Genomic DNA, 19404 nt, shown 5'->3' with positions numbered 1-19404 from the left:
AAGGGGGGTGGGGTGTTAATAATTGCTAAACTTCTCTATTCATGAAAAAAGTGGTATTAAACCACCTACTGGAACTTTTCTGTGTCATTGTCTGAATCCAGCCCAACGTCACAATGCTCTTGTGTTCTGAGGTGTGTGGGTACAAAGGGCAGTTGGAGAAGAAGGCAGATCTTCCTTTGTTGCTGCATTCTGGTGGTGAAGACTTTATATTGATGCATTTATACATGTGCTCAGTTTTTAATTAAGTTTACATTAAACTTGTTTTTTCCAAGGTTGATGTGTACCGTCCCACTCCCCACTTGTTTTTCTTTTTTGGAGATGAACAATCTCTAACTTTATTACTCTTGCTCTCGAGAGGCAAGAAAAATTTTCACAGCAGGTTGAAAATAAAGTTGTTCTTCACAAAACAACGCTCTTTGAAATAGCTGATAAAACTATGGGGCTCATAATTAAAAGAGAAAAACATCCAAAAACCGGCTTAAGTCGGCACTTGAACGAACATTGTCAAAATACGTCCAAGTGCCGATAATAAAAATGAGTTTTGGACATATTTCTAAATGACCTAGGCCAGGGCTGCCCAAGTCCGGTCCTCGAGATCTAATGGCAGGCCAGGTTTTCAGGATATCCACAATGAACATGCACGAGAGAGATTTGCATGCCAAGAAGGCAGTGCAGGCAAATCTCTCTCGTGCATGTTCATTGTGGATATCCTGAAAACCTGGCCTGCCAGTAGATCTCGAGGACTGGACTTGGGCAGCCCTGACCTAGGCCTTCATAGTGCCGCTGAATGACCACAGTTAAACGGGGCATTTCAGGAGGAGTGTCGAGGGCAGGATTTGGGCAGGACGTGGGCAGGCTTAGACTTAGTCGTACTGCATGTATACAGCACAGGATCGATGGAACTTGGACGTTGTGACTTAGACCATTTAAAACATGGTCTAAGTCACAAAAACCCACCTAAAGTCACCAGATAAGCACTGCAAACACATAATACAGACCCCCCACACACTACCCCAGTGATCACCGAACCCCCACCCCCACCCCCATAAAAATATTAATCACAACTTGAAAATTATGCCTGCAGAACATCATCACCTGGCAGCCTGGCATAGGAACGCTTAGTTGTGCTGCTTAGAGGCATCTTAAGCCATCTTGGGGGTGGGTTAGGGACCCATGAGAGGAGGACCCATGCCCATAAGCCCCTGTAATCACTGCATTGATAATGAAACATGTGCACTCCCCTATACACCCTGAAAACCTTTTTTTACTGGCATATAAGTGGCTCCTGCAGCCATGAGGGCTATTGGGTGGTAGATAGGTGGGTCTAGGTGATTTTGGAGGTGGTTTGGGGGGGCTCACCTTTATCTATAAGGGAGCTGTAGTGAGATGAAGACATGGCACCCTTTTTGTGAAGTTCATAGCAGTGCCCCACTATTTAGGTGCCATGTCTGTAAGGTACCCCACCATTTAGGTGCCATGTCTGGTTGTCCAGTCCATCACTTTGTAGACCCCTCCCATGTCCAAAAGGTCTGTTTCTAGGCGTTTTTGCCTTGGACATAAAGTTGGACAAAAATGTGGTATAAAGATGGACGATTTAGCAGCTTGGATGATCAGATCGACAGGACATATAATTAGACGATTTTCAAAACGGAAAATAATTTGGATGTATTTTTCAAAAATGTGTCCTTAGCTGTTTTTTACTTTGGATGACTTGGACGAAAACAGACTTAGAAGTTCCTTTCGATTATGCCACTCCACATTTTTATGTCTTATAGTAAGAGGAAAGTGCATGTGTCATATAGAAGAAACATAACTTAGCACGGAATTCAGGAAGCATATTTTTTCACAGAAAGATAATGAATGAGTCTAATGGCCTGGAAAGTATAAGATCTTGCAGTCTTTGGATCAACTAACAGAACCATAAATTGATTTTTAAATATTTACACTTAGAATGGGCAGGAAGATATCATTATCAAGAATAGGGTAAGGTTTTTTTAATGGTAATATATGTTTTTGTGCTCTGTGGAATGATTATTGGGTGGGCGGTTGGGTGGGTGGATGGGGAAAATGGTTGATTATGTACATGTGAAAGATGAAGGTATTTTTATTGTATCATTATTCATTACTTTTGTTGTATTGCAATGTTGAAGGTTTGAAAACTAATAAAGAATTAAAAAAAAAACCCAAAAAACTAGCAGAATCTGGTATTGGGGTGCCTAACATTATACTAGCCATAGACCTGGCATAATTTATTAATTTGTTGGGATTTATTAGCCACATTTATGAAGAGATGCCCCAAAGGCAGTATACAGCATAAAACTTACAATTTTGCTAACAGCATGACAGTAAAAAGACCAAATATAAATACAATATAATGAATGACAACTCAAAATCAGCAAATTGAAACTTAATAATAGGATTACCATGAAACAGTTTCAAAAACATACTTATTAACAGCACTGAAATTTATATAAGGGAGATATGTAATACAATATCAGCTTAATACTTATAAAACACCGTGGCCAGTGCTAAAAACTGTGCTATACTTTTATAAAAGGTGTGTGTGTGTGTTAGTTAATAAGCACACGAGTACCTTGGTCCAACCCCTGCGGCATACCCCAGGGTTTCCCACTGTCCCCTACTCTCTTCAATCTCTACACTGCCTCCCTTGGTGCCCACCTGGACAAACTAGGCCTAACTTCCTACAGCTACTCAGACAACATTACAATTCTAATACCTTTCGATCAACCAAAACCCTCTATGACAGACACACTACACCAAACACTAGAAACAATAGCGACTTGGATGAAAGATCACAAACTGAAACTAAACCCAGACAAAACAAAATTCATCCTCCTCGAAAATAAGAAAGTCCCAACCATAACAAATATAGAAATCAACGCAACTAATTACCCCATACACCCACCCTAAAACTACTAGAAATGACAATAGAAAATCAATAAAACAGTATAGAAATAATTTGCAGTTATGAGAAACTTAAAACAAGTTCGAAAATTCTTTGAGAAAACACAATTCCAGCTCATAGTACAATCCCTAATACTAGGTCTACTAGATTATTGCAACATCCTCTATCTCCCTTGCCTGGCAACAATAACAAAACAAGTACAAACAATTCAAAACACAGCACTGAGACTCATCTACTCATTGAGGAAACATGACCACATTACAGAAGCATACCTCAACTCACACTGGCTTCCAATCCCAGCAAGATTACTATTTAAATTCTACTGTCTACTATTTAAAACTATAAATGGAGACGACCCAGCCTATCTGAACAACCGCCTCATCCAAACCACCTCAACCAGGCATAGAAAAACTCACACCCCATTCACACACCCTCCAATCAAAGAAGTTAAACGGAAAAAACTATATGATGGCCTCCTAGCCACTCAAGTAGCAAAACTAGACAACCAAATCTCCAATCTACTGATAACGAGCCCAGACTACAAAACATTCAGAAAATAAATAAAGACTATACTTTTCAAGAAATTCCTGAAAAAGACTTAATACCACAAGTTTCCTTCTTTCCTCCCACTAACTCCCCGACCCCCTCCCCCCCTGAAAAAAACCTGCTCTACTCTTTATCTTCCCGGGAAATTGACTTGATATTCTCCCTACCTCCCCTGAAAAATGACCAGATATTTTTTTTGTAATCCACCTTATATAACTCTTTTGTAATCCACCTTGAACTGCAAGGTAATGGCGGAATAGAAATCCATAATGTAATGTAACATTCGAATAATAGATATGAAGCTAATGCTTTTCATTATATATGACTGATACCTACACGTAATCAGAAAAATAATATAGAATACTGCTAATACTGGACAATACACATCAGTATTGTAAGCCCAACAAACTTGAAGGGCTATGGCCTCAGAATCAGAGTCTACGCACAGCAGTGAATCACAAACTGGGATGATCCGCATAGTTATACAGCTCCTGCTCCAATCATTGGCCAGTATTTAAATTTTTTAAACTTTTTTTTAAAGCAATTCAATGAAGCTAAAACCCTTTCAACTTTAAAGGGATACTGTGTATACGTAATAGCCAGGATTTGAAAAAAAGTTAGACCAAAAAGACTTATCTCAATACTAGACTTGTCTTTACAACATATTCGGTCACTAGTGTCTGTTTGCCGACGCGGCCACGTTTCGCGGGAATTTTTTAAAACATCCGCTGCGTCAGGGCCACCAGGACATTCGAAATCACAGGCTCACTAGAAATCAAAAACAAAATTAGAACATTCACACTCCCAAAACCAGCAAAACAAAAAACAATAAACCAACACTCACATCAGTTCACTCGGTCACAGATTTTCAAACCGTGTCAAGATGGTAGCAACATCAATTTTATAGCGTACTCGTGACGTCATTACGTAACACTACGCACCCACGTTACAGTTCATACAACAAAGAGTGAACTAGTAAAAATGTTACCATTCAAACGATCTATTAAGGCCTGTTGGCCACAATGTATCCAGCCTATTGATCCAGCGTTGCTCCCTTTGAGCAAGATATCTTCTAAAGTCCCCCCCTCTACTACCCGGAACAACCATCTCCAAAATTAAAGCTCTTAAGGACCCAAAATCATGGTCTCTTTCAATGCAGTGTCTAGCAAGTGGTGCCCCAACTACCTTACTTTTGTGCTCTGTAAGTCTCGTGGTAAATTTTCTGGATGTCTGCCCCACATAGATTAGATCACAGGGGCATTTTATAATGTATACCACACCACAGGATTTACAGTCAGAAGTATGTCTTAGAGTGTACTCTTTCTTATCTTTAGGATTACAGAACTTATTGGTACACATCATAAATTCACACATCTGACACGTCCCACAAGCTCTGTGTCCCATCCATACTGTATCACACCTAGGCTTAACACTAGAGAGCACAGAGGGGCATAAAATTTATTTCAAGTTTCTAGTTCTGCGAAAGGCTATCCTCAGATCATAAGCTTTAAAAATGCCAGAGGTCTGTAAAATTGCCCAGTGTCTCTTTAATGAGCGCACCATACGGTGACACTGGCTCGAATAACCCTAACCCTAAACGTGACAGGAAATCATGTAAAGTACTATAGTCTGTAAGTTACACATGTAACTGGGAGTTGTGTCCATATCACGCTCATGCACCAACCATATGTTTGCTTCCCCCCCATTGTAGCTAGTTATAGACCTACCCTAAAAATCATGTAATAATTTAAATAGCCAGCAAAACTAGTATGGCTGCTTTTGTTTCCCAAACATCATCCAGATTTTCCGTTTCCTGCATTGGATTGACTGTGCATCTGAAGAAACAGTAATTAAATATTTTAAATAAAATTCAATTGAAATTATCTTCCTGTAGTGTGCGCTTAGTCTTTCCAGTGGCACGCAAAGATCAGCAAAGCTAAAAAAGTCAGTAGATCTATATTTGGTTGAACCGGTTTTCAGTGTTTTATACTTGATGCGTAGAGTTTGGCTTTTACTGTGCAGGGCAGAATACTGACAATGAAATATAGTGCATTTTGTTTTTCTCTGTGAACATGAGATAAATCAGAGAACAGGTGCTAAATGTCACTGCTGCATTAAGGCTGCCATCTTTCCATGTCCTGGTTAATCACTGAATACCATCAAACATGTCAAAAGACTACCGGATCTTCACATCAACTCTTTTACTTCCCAAGCCATTAGACTCATTCGTTATCTTTTTGTGAGAAAAATGCTTCCTGAATCCTGTGCTAAATTATGTTTTCTTCTGTATGACACATGCCCTTTCCTCTTATAAGATAGGATATAAAAATACAGTCTTATCAGCTATTTCAAAGAAAGTGCTTTTTGTCAAGAATGTTTTTATTTTCAGCCTGCTGTGAAAATTCTTCTTGCCTCATAAAAGCAGAGTAATAAAATAAAATGATGGGGACTATTTATCTCCAACAGAATGCAGCAATAAAGGAAGATCTAACTTCTTATCCAGCTTCCCTTTGTACTCGCACACGTCTCAGAATACAAGAGCATTGTAACATACTAGGGAATTCTATATACTGTATGGTACCTAGCATTTCCATGTTGATTTTTTTAGTTTTGAAAAGTGTTCTAACAGAAGCAAGATGCCAAATGGCCCAAAAATAGCAGATCCATATGGAACTACTCTTACGCACCCGGTTATAGAGTAGCAGCTAAGTCTTTCTAAGCAAATCTGAAAAGGGGATGTAACACCACTCCTGAAAAAAGCACATTGGCTCCCAATTACGCACAGGCTTACATACAAAATAATATTGCTGTCTTTTAAAACATTAATATCAAAAGTACCGCTATTTATAGACAAACTATTGATATCATATACTCCCTCACGCATGTTGAGATCTACTGACCAACACCTATTAACTATCCCTTCACTGAAGATATTTAACACAAAGCACTAAGACATCTTTGTCACTGCTCCACAACTTTGGAATGCTCTACCAACGCATCTTAGAGAGGAAAAAACTCTAGACCGTTTTAAAGGCAAGCTGAAAAGCTTTTTGTTTAAGGATGCCTTCGATCTAAAAAGTCCAGCGGATAAGCATGCCACAGTCAATCTCTACGATAATTTTCTATATCTTTTCCAAATCCTATTGTTTTTGCCTGTAATGTTCCTCTATTCTATTATGATTGTAGTTCTCTCCTCCTTCCCTTTTTTTCAATTTGTTTGTTTATTTTGTCCTATAAGTAATCAATATGTCAGAACAACAAGAAAATTGACCCTGGTCCCTCCACAGAGAGTAATATCGAAGAAATAAAGAAATCGTGGAGCGTTAATGTCCAAGATGAAGGCTTTATTCAAACAAATAATCCACATAAAAATGTCTAGTGCCTGAACTTCTGGGAAACATATAGACCCAACACGGTCCGGATTTCGACAATATAGTCTTCTTCAGGAGTCCTATGGATAAAATATATAATAGTGTATGTCTTAATGCATGATTAGAAGAAAAATAAATAAATAAATAAAATGTGTATGGAACTTGATTGTTGCCATGTGTTAACTAAAAAAAAAAATGAAAAAGTGATACCAAAAGATATACCAAAAAAAATACATGCAGACTCCAACAAATAGACCAATCAACTGTACAAGAGCCAAACATAAATTTGGAACATACAAAAGTCCCTTGCAAAGAGTGCGCATGGGAAAAGTACAGACAAAGATATGTGAAAGGACCCCTGAAGAAGACTATATTGTCGAAACATGGACTGTGTTGGGTCCATATGTTTCCCAGAAGTTCAGGCACTAGACATTTTTATGTGGATTATTTATTTGTCTGAATAAAGCCTTCATCTTGGACATCGACTCTCCACGATTTCTTTGTTTCTAAGTAATCAATATGATCATATGTTTTAAATTGTACCCATTTTAGTTTTTGCACTTCGCTTAGAAATTTGATAAGCGATCAAATCAATTTTAATAAAACTTGATAAACAAGGGCAGGTCAGGGGTGCCCTCATACATGCAGTGTTATAGAATTGGGGGAGATCCGTGTCCAACTTGCGTGTGGGGATTTATACCTGGTTTCAGTTGGTATCAATGCTCACACCCATCCCAGAGCTCCCTTTATAGAATTATCATTCAGCGTTGATTTTTTTTCCGCATCATATACTGAATCCAGCACGTAGTGTGTCAGGAAAGAGGATATTTTGGCCCTTCGTATCAGGGTTTTTTTTTTAAATCACAGACCTTGAAGCAAATTAGTAACTGTTTTTACTGAAATTTAGGTACAGATACAGTTTCTAGCACATTTGCATCTTTAGCTAAATTTTGACTGAAAACTTTTCACGTACCAAACTGGCAAGACATAATTTTTTTAAATGCCTCCCTACGTGTTGTAGTACCATGCCCTTTAAAGAGGCCACTGCCTCTGTGTCATAGCAACCATACTGGGAAGCCTTTAGATCCCTGATAGGCCTGTGGCCTGATAGACCTTACCTTCACCAGATCTGATCCTGCCCCATGTTTAAAAAAATAAGTCCAGGACCACCATCCATCCTTCTGTAACTCTTGACTCGCTGTTTGGACACTGAACACTCATGGAAGAACATATTGATTCATAAGCATTATTATTTACACAGTGCACATTGTGGTCAGTACATCGGTCATTTTGATTTCAATCATCTTGGTCACCCAGTGAAATGCGTCTGTCATTTCACATATGCGCAAATTTACACCTGTGTTTTGATTATCTCGTTGTCATTGTGGTGTATTACTCACATTGATTCAAGTCTAGTATCATAAGCACTAGAGCACCATCAAGTCATCAACCAGAATTCACTTTTTATTTTGCTTTATTCACACTCCTAAAAACATAAGAATAGCCTTACTGGGTCAGACCAATAGTCCATGAATCCCAGTAGCCCATTCTCACATAGGCCAATCCAGGTCACTACAGTACCTGACCAAAACCAAAGGAGTAGCAATATTCCATACTACCTATCCAGGGCAAGCAGTGACTTCCCCCTTATCTTTGTCAATAACAGATTGTGGATTTTTCCTCCAGGAACTTGTCCAAACTTTTCTTAAAATCAGCTATAGGACCCCTGAGGAAGACCTTTTGGATCAAAACACAGACCGGGTTGGGTCCTCTCCAATTACTAATGTTATGGATGAACTGTACTACGTTTAAGATTGAATACACTTCTGAAGCCTAATAAAGCCTGCATCAGTGAACATCGGATTCCACAATCTCTTTTGTTCTGGACATCTACTCTTCTGTGGATCCAAGGGGGTCAACTTTTTTGGTTACTCTTGACTCAACACCATATTGCCAGATACCAGAGGAGGCAGGAGCAATTCCCGCACACTTCTACCTTGGCATTCCTGCTCTTAAAATGACAATACTTGACATCTAGTAGTACATCAGGATAGGAGGGATTTTCAGCTTTGCTTTCTGAAAAAGTAAAATTTTTAAATTTGCATTTTCCTCTTTGTTAGGACAGTGAAGATCCCAGACTCTGCAGATGGACTTGGGTTCCAGATACGAGGGTTTGGTCCGTCAGTGATTCATGCTGTTGGCAGAGGTGAGAAAGAAACATGATGGGTAAGAACAAAGTCGATAGAATAGCCAGCTGCGGTAACACAATAATCTGTTGCAATTATATCAAACTCCCATCTAACCATTCCAATCACCAATACATAGTTGAAAGACCTCTCTAAGGCAGAAGCATCATCTACTTCCCCTCCTCACAATACCAGCAGGGTTTGATTACTAGGGATGTTCATTTTTAGCACAGATTCTATTCATTAAGATGTTTTAAAAAATTATAGTGTGTGCAGAGCAGTGCATTTTTTCTAGCAAAAAAGGTGCTGGTACTCAAACGCCTGGCCATTCTTCAGGAGTGAGGTGATCACTGAGGGACTAACCCCACAGTAGCCAGGCCCCCTGCAAGCAGTCACAGAATCCATGAAAAAGCTGCACTGCAGAACCTGAGCTCTTTATTAACCCTTTATTTGACATTGTTGCTCAGAAGCAACATTTGTTTCTATGGCTCTTATGGGATATCATATCAAACTACACGCTCGACCTAGTTTACAGCACAGCAACCCCAATCATGAAAAACCAATAGAGCCGTAAAGAAAAATACTTATTGTCACCATAGGCACCAGATTCAACAACCAAAAACAGACAATCCACAACCAGCACTTCAAAAACGCTTCTTCTCTGAAAATTACCTTGAGATAGGAAAAAGCCTCAGATCCCACCTCCACCAAACCGATATCTCAGGTTGTAAATAAGTGGAGACTAACCGGGGTACATTTAAATCATCGGCATAAAAAACCTCCTCATATAATATTTCACTATGAGAAAAAGCCTTGTGCAATGCAAGTGGGTCAAAGTCCGCTTAAGGTTCAAAACTACTGGCGCCTATAGTGACATTAAAGAGCAATGTTTCGCAGAGATAGAGACAAAAGCACACCACACATCGACGATGGCCAGCGTTTCGCTAATTATTAGCTGCCTCATGATGTGGAAGGCGGTCAGTCTCTCAATCCGGCTCCAGAATTAAACATAGCGGTTCCTCAAACGAGAGTGTAGTTTGATATTATCATTGGTTTTTCGAGGGTGCTTGTGTTGGATTTGCTAGTCTTATAGGATATCTGCATCTCCAAATGCCTGTTTACTTGGCACTGTTACTCTCATTCAACATCAAGTTATGTAACACAGCGATTTTCACCATCTGCCAATTAAAGGGTTAATACTTGGAGCTGGTCCAGAGGAAGGCTTCTAAAATGGTTGGTGGTCTACATCATAAGGAGTACAGGGACAGACTCAAAAATCTCAATATGTATACTTTGGAGGAAAGGCGGGAGAGGGGAGTTATGACAGCCACTGTCTTAACTTTATCCAGCCACTTACTTGATTAGAGGTCTGAAAATGCTGCAGGGCAACTCCTAGCTTTGCCCATACTCTGCCTTCAGACTGCCCCGGTGCTAACTGGGTAGTACCATGGGGGTCTCTCAGACTTTCAGTAGAAGTTTTTGGTTATGTACATGGGGATCACCCAGCTAGCACAATTTAAACATGGGGATCACCCAGCTAGCACGATTTAAATTGGCAGGAACTTTTCCTGCCTGGTTAAATCGTATTAAACATTGGATCGATGCTGACTAGAATTAATTCTCTATAATGTCAAAACAACTGTTTATATCCAAGCATTAAAAAGTAGCTAAAAGCAATCTATTACTTTCACAGTAACTTAACATATTACTTTTGTTAAACAAGTAACTAGTAACTGCAATATACTATTTTTTTCCTTGCAGTAACTAGTAATGTTAGTATATTATTTTTACAAAGTAATTTGCCCAACACTGTATACGAGTTTGAAGAACAACATGAATAGGATTCCCTTATGTTGAAAACTTTTCTAAAGTGCGTGACTGTGGGGGGGTCTTGTCAGGGGCAGTGGAACATTTGTTTTGAAGGGGGGGGGGGAAACAAGCTCCATCCCAAACCTACCCATGCTCTACCCCTAACCCCAGCATTTCCCTTACCTACCATCCCATAGTCGTCGTCCCCACCACCACAGCGTCCAGCATCCTTTCCTGCCTCTGAACACCTCCTCCCCATTAAGATGCTAAGCACTTCTCTCCTTCCCCCCTCATAGTATTCAGCACTTCTCTCCTTTCCTAACCCCTCCTACATTCTGTATGTCTGTCCCCCCTACCCTCTTCTATCTAGCATAAATGCCTCTCTCTTGTATTCAAGCTCTTCCTTCTTTCCCCTCCTGTATTCAGCTACCCCTGATCGGTGCCGCTGCTACTTCTCCAGACTAACAGCAGCAACAGTGATGGCAGCAAAACAAAAATGAAGCCATTGCAAGGCCCCTCCATCCATCCTTGCTGCTACCCTAGAACTGGAAGTGATGTCTGAGGGAGATGGTCTGGCAGCTGCAAGGATGAATGGAATAGTCCTGCAATGGCTTCATCTTTGTTTTGCCGCTGCGGCTGTTAGTTTGGAGAAGCAGCAACAGCGGGGCCCAGGTGCGGGTGAGTTGGGCAATCTTCATATGCCTGGCTTTGATTTTTGTAGTTGCCAGGGCATCCGTCGCTCCCCTCATTCTGACACCTATGGGTCCTGTGATGTGCTAATACAGTTTTCAGCCTTGCATATTGTATAGACATGTGCCATTTTCTTCATTTTGAGTTTCTGTTGGGAATTTGCTTTTCCCTAATTTTTGCTCTTGATCTCTAATAGCTGTAGAAGAGGTACCACGTGACTACCACTAGGAGTTGCCTATGCCATTATGAATCCTAATCGTAGTGCTGGTGAGGGCAGGAGCAACTAGGCATTGCTTCTGCCTGGACCACCACTAAACCCCTGAGGGTGGCGTATAGGTAAATAGAGGGGTGGGGTGTCAATCATGTGTAGGGGAGAAACTATCTGGGCGAGGGCCCTGAGGTCAAGGAGGCATCTTTTTGGGTACTACTGGCTGGGGAGGTCTCTTTGGAAGGGAGACTGGAGAACTGGTCTTAATGTTTTGGAGCTGCTTCAGATGGGGAGGGGGTTCAACGCAGGGTGTTGTCACAGAGGGGTGGGTGAGGTGCCACTCAAGGTCAGCCGCTATGAACTCTGTGCAGTCTCTCTACGAGTAAGAAGAGGCCCAGGAGCATTGGGACATGGCTTTGCAGCCCAACTCTCCCAGAGCGGTAAAAAAAAAATAAAAAAGAAACCCAGACTTTTGGCTGAGGTTACTTTACAGTTATTGTAGGACTCTAACACGACTTATGGTTTCACCTGGTGTTCACTGCAAGTTGCATTATAGAATCTATATAATAATGAGCTGATTTACATGCCACTATATATTTTATATCTCATTACTATGCACCATGTACCATGTATCTCGCTTTCAAAGTTCAATCTAACCACATCCCTTAATTTATAGACAGACTGTTAATCCCGTATGAATCTCTGTGATAACTCCATTCACAACAATATCTTCTAACGGTCCCTTCTGCCCGTCAGTTGTTTTACGATAAAACACGCAAGACTATCTACTCAGTAGTTGCCCCCACATTGTGGTATACCCTCCCTTTGGCCCTGAGACAGGAAACTAACTTCAACAACTTCAAATCTAGCCTCAAAACCTTTCTCTTTAAAGATGCCTATGAGATCTATACTTAGGACTAATTGCTCATGAGACTCAGACAATGGCCACATATCAGATATTGCCTTTTTCCCTCTCATTTTCCCCATTTCCCTTTCTTTTTCTTTTTATACAATGTATCCCACCCATTTCCCTTTTGTAGCACGTTTTGTCTGTAAGACTGTGTAGTCTGTCTTTTTACACTATTTTTATATTTTAAAACATTGAAAAATTTTGTATAATGTAAACTGCTTTGGTAATTAAAGCAGTATATCAAGACTAAATAAACTTGAAACTTCAATGTGTTAGGATAAGAAGCCAAGCATTAGAACTCTTTAAATTGCACAAAGGGGCTAATAATATGCGTTATTGACCTAATACACTGAATTACAGTAATTGCGCTGGTTTCTACATATTATGGATTGGCATTCGTCTTTAACAGAGCAGCAGAACTCTATCGTAAACTCTTCTGTGGTCCAGCTTTTTATTTTGTGTTTCCATGAGCAAAGCTTTTCAAATATGTACAAGAAATTGAATCTCTCCCTCCCCCCCCCCCCCCCCCCGCAATTCTGATTATTTTAGCTCTTTACAAAGTGGAAGAAATTACCGGTGTTTTTGTGTCGTCTTTGAATTTGCACATTCTCAGTTCAATTTATTTATTTGCTCCATCCATTTGCATTTGATTCTGTATGATTTCTAAAAGTTAATCATTGTTTTAATTAAGACTTCATATGCTTTACTCCTCCTTCTTACAGGCACAGTGGCAGCTGCTGCAGGTCTTCACCCTGGTCAGTGCATTATCAAGGTGAATGGCATTAATGTCAGCAAAGAGACCCACGCCAGTGTCATTGCACACGTCACTGCCTGCAGGAAATATAGGCGACCAATGCAGGTAAGCAATTTGAAAAGTTACAAAAAAGAAAAACTTTATTTTTTCACAGAAGAAAACCATCAAAGAACAAAAGCGCAATATTTCTGGCTGACTAACGTGGATTACTGAATACTAGTTAACCAGACTTTAGATTTGAGGCAAATTCTCAAACTTTGAGAAGTTTTATAACCTGAGGGCATGCAATCTCATTTTTACAGAGTCCAACATGGGCCTAGTATAAGGGGCCGCTAAAAAGTTCTCAACCCAACCAAGAGAATGATGTGGAACCAAGAAACTTTCGAATTATTCCACACTTTTCTTGACACTTTTTGTTTTATTTCACCGCAAAGTAACACACCCCCAACACCCCTTTCCGGCAGTGGGAGAGATGCCCACTCCCTCCTGACGCCACCATCAAGTGACCCTCCCACTAGAAACCCCCCCAGCAGTGGAAGAAATGCTCATTCCCTCCCACCACCAACTTCAAGCAACCCCAACCCAATACCCCCAGCAGCAGGAGAGATGCCCACTCCCATACCAAGCGGCACACCCACAACACTCCCAGGCAGCGGGAGAGATGCCCACAACTTCCCACCACCATGCAACTTCCCCTGACAACCCCCCCGTGCCTCCGATGACCCCCAACGCCTCCCCTTTTACCTTATTTACAATGGCTGGCCGGGATGCCTACTTCCTCCAGCCAGCTTCCTATAATGGAGGGATGCCTACTTCCTCCAGCCAGCTGACCTGCCTCTTCAAAATGGTAAGCTTTCCCCTCCCTGGTATATCCTGGGATGCATCGAGGAGGGGTCTGAGGCTCTGATTGGCCCAGGTTGTATAAGTCCCCTAAGGGAGAGGTCTAACTTTCCTTCCTCTCTTCCACCTCAGGAATCCCCTGAATTCGGTTGATCTAACAATTCACTTTCTAACTCTCCCTTGTTATCAGGGGCCAATTCTATTCCTTCATCCTGGAGTAAATTTAATATTCCTTCCTTTACAACTTTTGAAAAGTGTCTTTCTTCCGTTCGTAAAACCAGATGCCCATTGGACCACATTCCTTCTTCCTGGATTGTGGAGGCAAGAGATGGTTTATCATCTCTTGCTCACAATATGATTTTGTTCTTCCCTTTCTATAGGTGTGGCTCCTATAAACTGGAAAAAAGCTGTGATTTTCCCAACTTTGAAAAAATTGACTCTGCATAGCTCTGTCCTATCTTATTTTTGTCCAGTGGATTTGCCTTTTTTCTCTAAACTACTTGAGAGATTTATTTTTGATCAATTGACATAACACATTGATGTTTCCAATTTTCTTCATCCCTCTCAATACGGTTATCGGAAAAAAACATTCTACTGAAACAGTGTTATTCTACTCTTGATCACGGTTCTGCTGTCCTTCTTATCTCTTTGGGTCTATCATCTGCTTTTGATTTAGTTAGCCACTCTCTCGTTTATAGTCACTAGGTATTGCAGGTATAGTTTTCAGTTGATTTCTTTCATTCCTCAGTAATTGAACATTCTCTGTTTGTTATGCTTCTGAATCTTCTTCCTGTAGTTTACCTTGTGGCGTTTCATACAGTTCAGTGCTGTCCCCTTTATTGTTCAGTCTTTCTTTCACCTCTTGCATTATTAATATAAGAATTGCAGATACGTAGTTACATTTATGCAGATGACATTCTTCGAGTTGTTCCTCTTAATCCAGCCATCCAGATTTTACTACTGTTCAATCATGCTTTAATAAGATCTCTGATTGGTTAGCCAATCATCTGATACTAAATACTGAGAAAACAGTAGCTCTTCGGGTTACAGGTTCCCTTTCCTCACCAATGATTGTTCCTAATCTTTCTGGTTCTCCAATAAAGCTAGTAAGTTCTCTTAAATATTTAGAGGTTTGGATGGATAATGCTCTTAATTTTCAACAACACATTTCCTCTGTTACAAGATCCTGTTCCAATTTACTTCGACTTATTAGATCTGTTCGTCCATACATTGATGAGAGGTGCTTTGCAGCTCTTTTATATGCACTTGTGTCTTTAAAGTTAGACTACTGCAAAATTGTTTACAGTGGTCTTCTAGCATGTGTTCTAAAGAAACTTCAATCCATTCAGAATTCAGACTCTTAACTATCGCATGTCGCTATGACCATATCACCCCTCTTCTTAAGAATAATCACTGGTTTCCTGTTAAATGCCGTATTAGTCATAAAACATTAACACTTGCATTCAAAGCTATACATTCTGGTATGCCACATTTTCTATCTAACCTCATTGATCTTTATCTTCCAACTCGCTCACTCAGATCATCAGATTTACATTGTTTGTCCATTCCCGCTGTTCATTTGACTAAACTAAATATTGCATAACTCTCTTCTTTTTTTCTCCATTGTTCCTTTCTTGTGGAACTCCCTTCCTTTAGGAATCCAGACTGAATCTTATTATTTGACGTTCAGAGCTCTTCTCAAGGCCCATCTATTTTCACTGGCTTTTTGGGAGTAATTGTAGTTGGAGATCTGGAATGGTATCAGCACATTTTTTTGTTTTTAGATGCTTTCCTGTTCAGTAGGTTTTTAAACATCTCTTTCATATCTCTCTTCACCCACCTTTCTTCCAAAGTACACATACTGAGATCTTTAAATCTGTCCTCATATGCTTTATGACAAAGACCACTGACCATTTTAGTAGCTGTCCGACTCCATTCTCTTTTTATCTTTTTGAAGGTACAGTCTTCAGAATTGTACACAATATTCTAAATGAGGTCCCACCAGAGTTCTATACGGGGGCATCATTATCTCCTTTTTCCTACTGGCCATTCTTCTCCCTGTGAATCCTAGCATCCTTCTAGCTTTCACCGTTGCCTTTTTTACTTTTTCGGCCACCTTAAGATCATCACACATGATCACACTCAATTCATGCTCCTCTTTAATTCACAAAATGTCCTCAACCCCTAAACTGTACCTTTCCTTTAGGTTTTTGAAGCTCAAAAGCATTATCTTGCATTTTTAGCATTAAATACTAAGCAGCCAAATTGTAGATGAAGATTAAGATGTAGATTGAAAATGATTTTTATGAGGAAAATGGTGCTACTCTGTCAGTTCTCCTTACATATTACATGTAATAGCATAAGCATAATGATAAATGTGCATGCAGATCTCATAAATGTTATTAAAGAAAATTCAGGTCTAAATAGATTTGAATATGTTAAAACAATTAGGTGCACATTCACACAGTTCTCTCAAGGCAGTGGAAATTGGTTACTTAACTTTTGTTGGTTATGCGAACTGAGCCTCCACAGAAAAGCATGTGCTACATGGTTTTGTGTTAAGACTTTATCTCTGGTATCTTATTTCATAATTTTTTTTCTGTAGCTTATGTGTGAACAATAAAACTGCAGATTTTTTAATGGCCTGTTGAAGAGAGAGAGCATGTAAGGAATGTCTGTTGCTGAAACAAGGTGCATTTATTTCAGTTGTAAATGTTCTTCCTTTACAGCAAGATTCCATACAGTGGATATATAACAGCATTGAGAGCGCACAGGAAGATCTTCAGAAAACAACCAACTCCAAACCTCCAGGAGATGATGGAGGCGATGCTTTTGACTGTAAAGTGGAAGGTGTGATTTGGTTTATATACCTTGACAACCTCCATTTATTCTACTTTAAGTGTTACTCACCTGTACTTAACCAGGAAATTGGAGAGAATACATAAAGGGTGATTCTATAACTGGGCACTTGCATTTTTGCATCTTCTGCACATGTAAATGCACATAATATCAACCTTTGTGCATATAAGTGGCAGCAAAGTGATTAAGAGCTATTTTGTAAGGGGATATGTAAGTGGCAGAGGGCATAAATGCAGAGAGTTCACATGGGTTGAGTGTGGGAGGGGCATATGATAAAGTACCTGAATGTAAAACCACTTAGGATATAAGTGGTATATAAAAAATAAAAAATAGGCAAAACTGGTCAATGATCTCAGTTATAAAAGGTATGGAGACAGACTTGTAGACCTCAATATGTACTCTCTGGAAGAAAGGTGAAAGAGAGGTGATATGATACTCGACGACAGTTGATCTTTTCAGTTACAGCTCCCCAAACCTGGAATTCTCTCCCTAGCCATTTAAGGGAAGAAACCAATATAGAAAAATTTAAAGGTAAACTGAAGAGTTTTCTCTTTAAAGATGCCTTTATAAATTAATCATTTGTCTTTGAACCAATTTCATTTTTTCTTTCTATAATTTTATTGAAGTAATCTTTTTTTTTTTTTTTTTTAAATTTTTTTCTTCTTCCCTTTCCTTATGTGTCCCCCTTATTTGTTTCTTTAACTTTTATATAAATTGTAATTCTTACCCATCTCCTCCCTTATGTTTCTAGTCTTATCAAATTTGTCAATAATCTTGTTAGTCATATTTATTGTATTATCCCCCTTACATTGTAATTTTATTAACATGTACATCGCTTAGAATTTAGATTAAGCGATTAATCAAATTATTATTAAAACTTGAAAAACTTGATGATTGAGATTTTTAAATATCTCTGTGGCATTAATGTACAGGAGGCAAACTTCTTTCAAAAGAGGGAAAACTCTGGAATGAGAAGGCATAGGATAAAGTTAAGAGGTGATAGACTCAAGAATATTATTATCTTAGATAATATGTAGGTGATTTATCTACATATTACCTTAGTTAATATGTAGAAATAAAACAAAAACTTAAAGGAGCAAATATATATATCTTTTTTTATTGGAATAACTTACTTCCCCCTTATTTTACAAAACAATAGCATGTTTTTTAGTGCTAGCCACGGCGGTAACAGCTCTGAATTCTATGAGCATCGGAGCTGTTACCACCGAGGCTTGCACTCCAAGCCGCACTACGGTTTTGTAAAAGGGTTGGTTAATGTAGTTTATGATTAGCTTTCGAAGACAACCTTTTCTTCCTGACATCAGAGGGATTACCTTCAAAAACTAATCATGAACTATATTAAGTTAGTCCAATAAAAAAGCTATTTTTTTCCTTTATGATTTTGTTTTATTTCTTCATAATACCTTGAAGAATGCACTAACAGGGCCACCACACCTTTTCACTCAAGATGGAATAATCTAAGGAAATGCATTTTTTTTTTTTTAACAGAAAGGGTGGTAGATGTGTGAAATAGTCTCCTGGTAAAGGTGGTGGAGTCAAAAATTGTCTAAATTCAAGAAAGTATGGGACAGGCAAGTGGGATCTCAGGGAGAGAAGGAGATAATAGATGCTGAGGATGAGCAGACTGGATAGACGTGGCTGGAGGCGGAACTGGGTGGGGTTATGTGTCCGGGGTTTTCCTTTGTAAAATATGGTAACTCTACACTGTAGCTCATTGTGATCATGGGCAAGTCACTTAACCGTCTGTTGTCCCAGGTATAAAATACAACTGCCTGTATATAATATGTATACTGCTTTCATTGTACCCAGAAAATGGCAGTATATAAAATCTCATCCCCTATTTTAGTTTCTTTATTATTGTTACTGAGTTGCTTACATGATAATGATTAAATTAAGAAGCCGTATATTAGACTGCACCAGAACCAGCTGCAAACTCAGAGATGCCAAGTGTGGATCTTCCCAAAGAGTTAGACTGAAGGCCAAAGACTGGGCTAGATTCACTAAGGGCATGGATCGGATCCGATCCGTGAGGGATCCAATTTCATCCGTGTCCGGGGGGGCTGATTCACGAATCGCTTTCATGCAAATGAGGGCAATCGGAATCACACCCCCAGCCGCCTGCCCAGATCGCTCTAAAGTGATCCCAATACATGCGCAGACCATCTATAGATGGTCTGCATATGCGCTGGCCCTCCAAGCCCGGCAGAGAATTTAATTTAATTTTTTACTGTTTTTTAACTTTTTTGCAAGCCCATGGTTTTAACCCACTTTAAGCCTGCAGGTT

General features: G+C 39.6%; 1 protein-coding gene across 3 annotated transcripts in view; it reads left to right on the top strand.

The window, feature by feature from the left end:
* PREX2 (phosphatidylinositol-3,4,5-trisphosphate dependent Rac exchange factor 2) overlaps positions 1-19404 on the top strand; it is a 628296-nt gene that overhangs the window by 304139 nt on the left and 304753 nt on the right. For all 3 annotated transcript variants that reach the window (XM_033933977.1, XM_033933976.1, XM_033933978.1), the window contains 3 exons: positions 8964-9049; positions 13369-13505; positions 16970-17090. In XM_033933977.1, coding sequence (XP_033789868.1) covers positions 8964-9049; positions 13369-13505; positions 16970-17090 — 344 coding nt within the window. The remainder of the gene's footprint in view (positions 1-8963; positions 9050-13368; positions 13506-16969; positions 17091-19404) is intronic.

Source organism: Geotrypetes seraphini, chromosome 2 (assembly GCF_902459505.1).
Source record: "Geotrypetes seraphini chromosome 2, aGeoSer1.1, whole genome shotgun sequence".
NCBI classification, from domain to species: Eukaryota; Metazoa; Chordata; class Amphibia; order Gymnophiona; family Dermophiidae; genus Geotrypetes; species Geotrypetes seraphini.
This window is presented reverse-complemented; position numbering and strand designations above follow the sequence as displayed.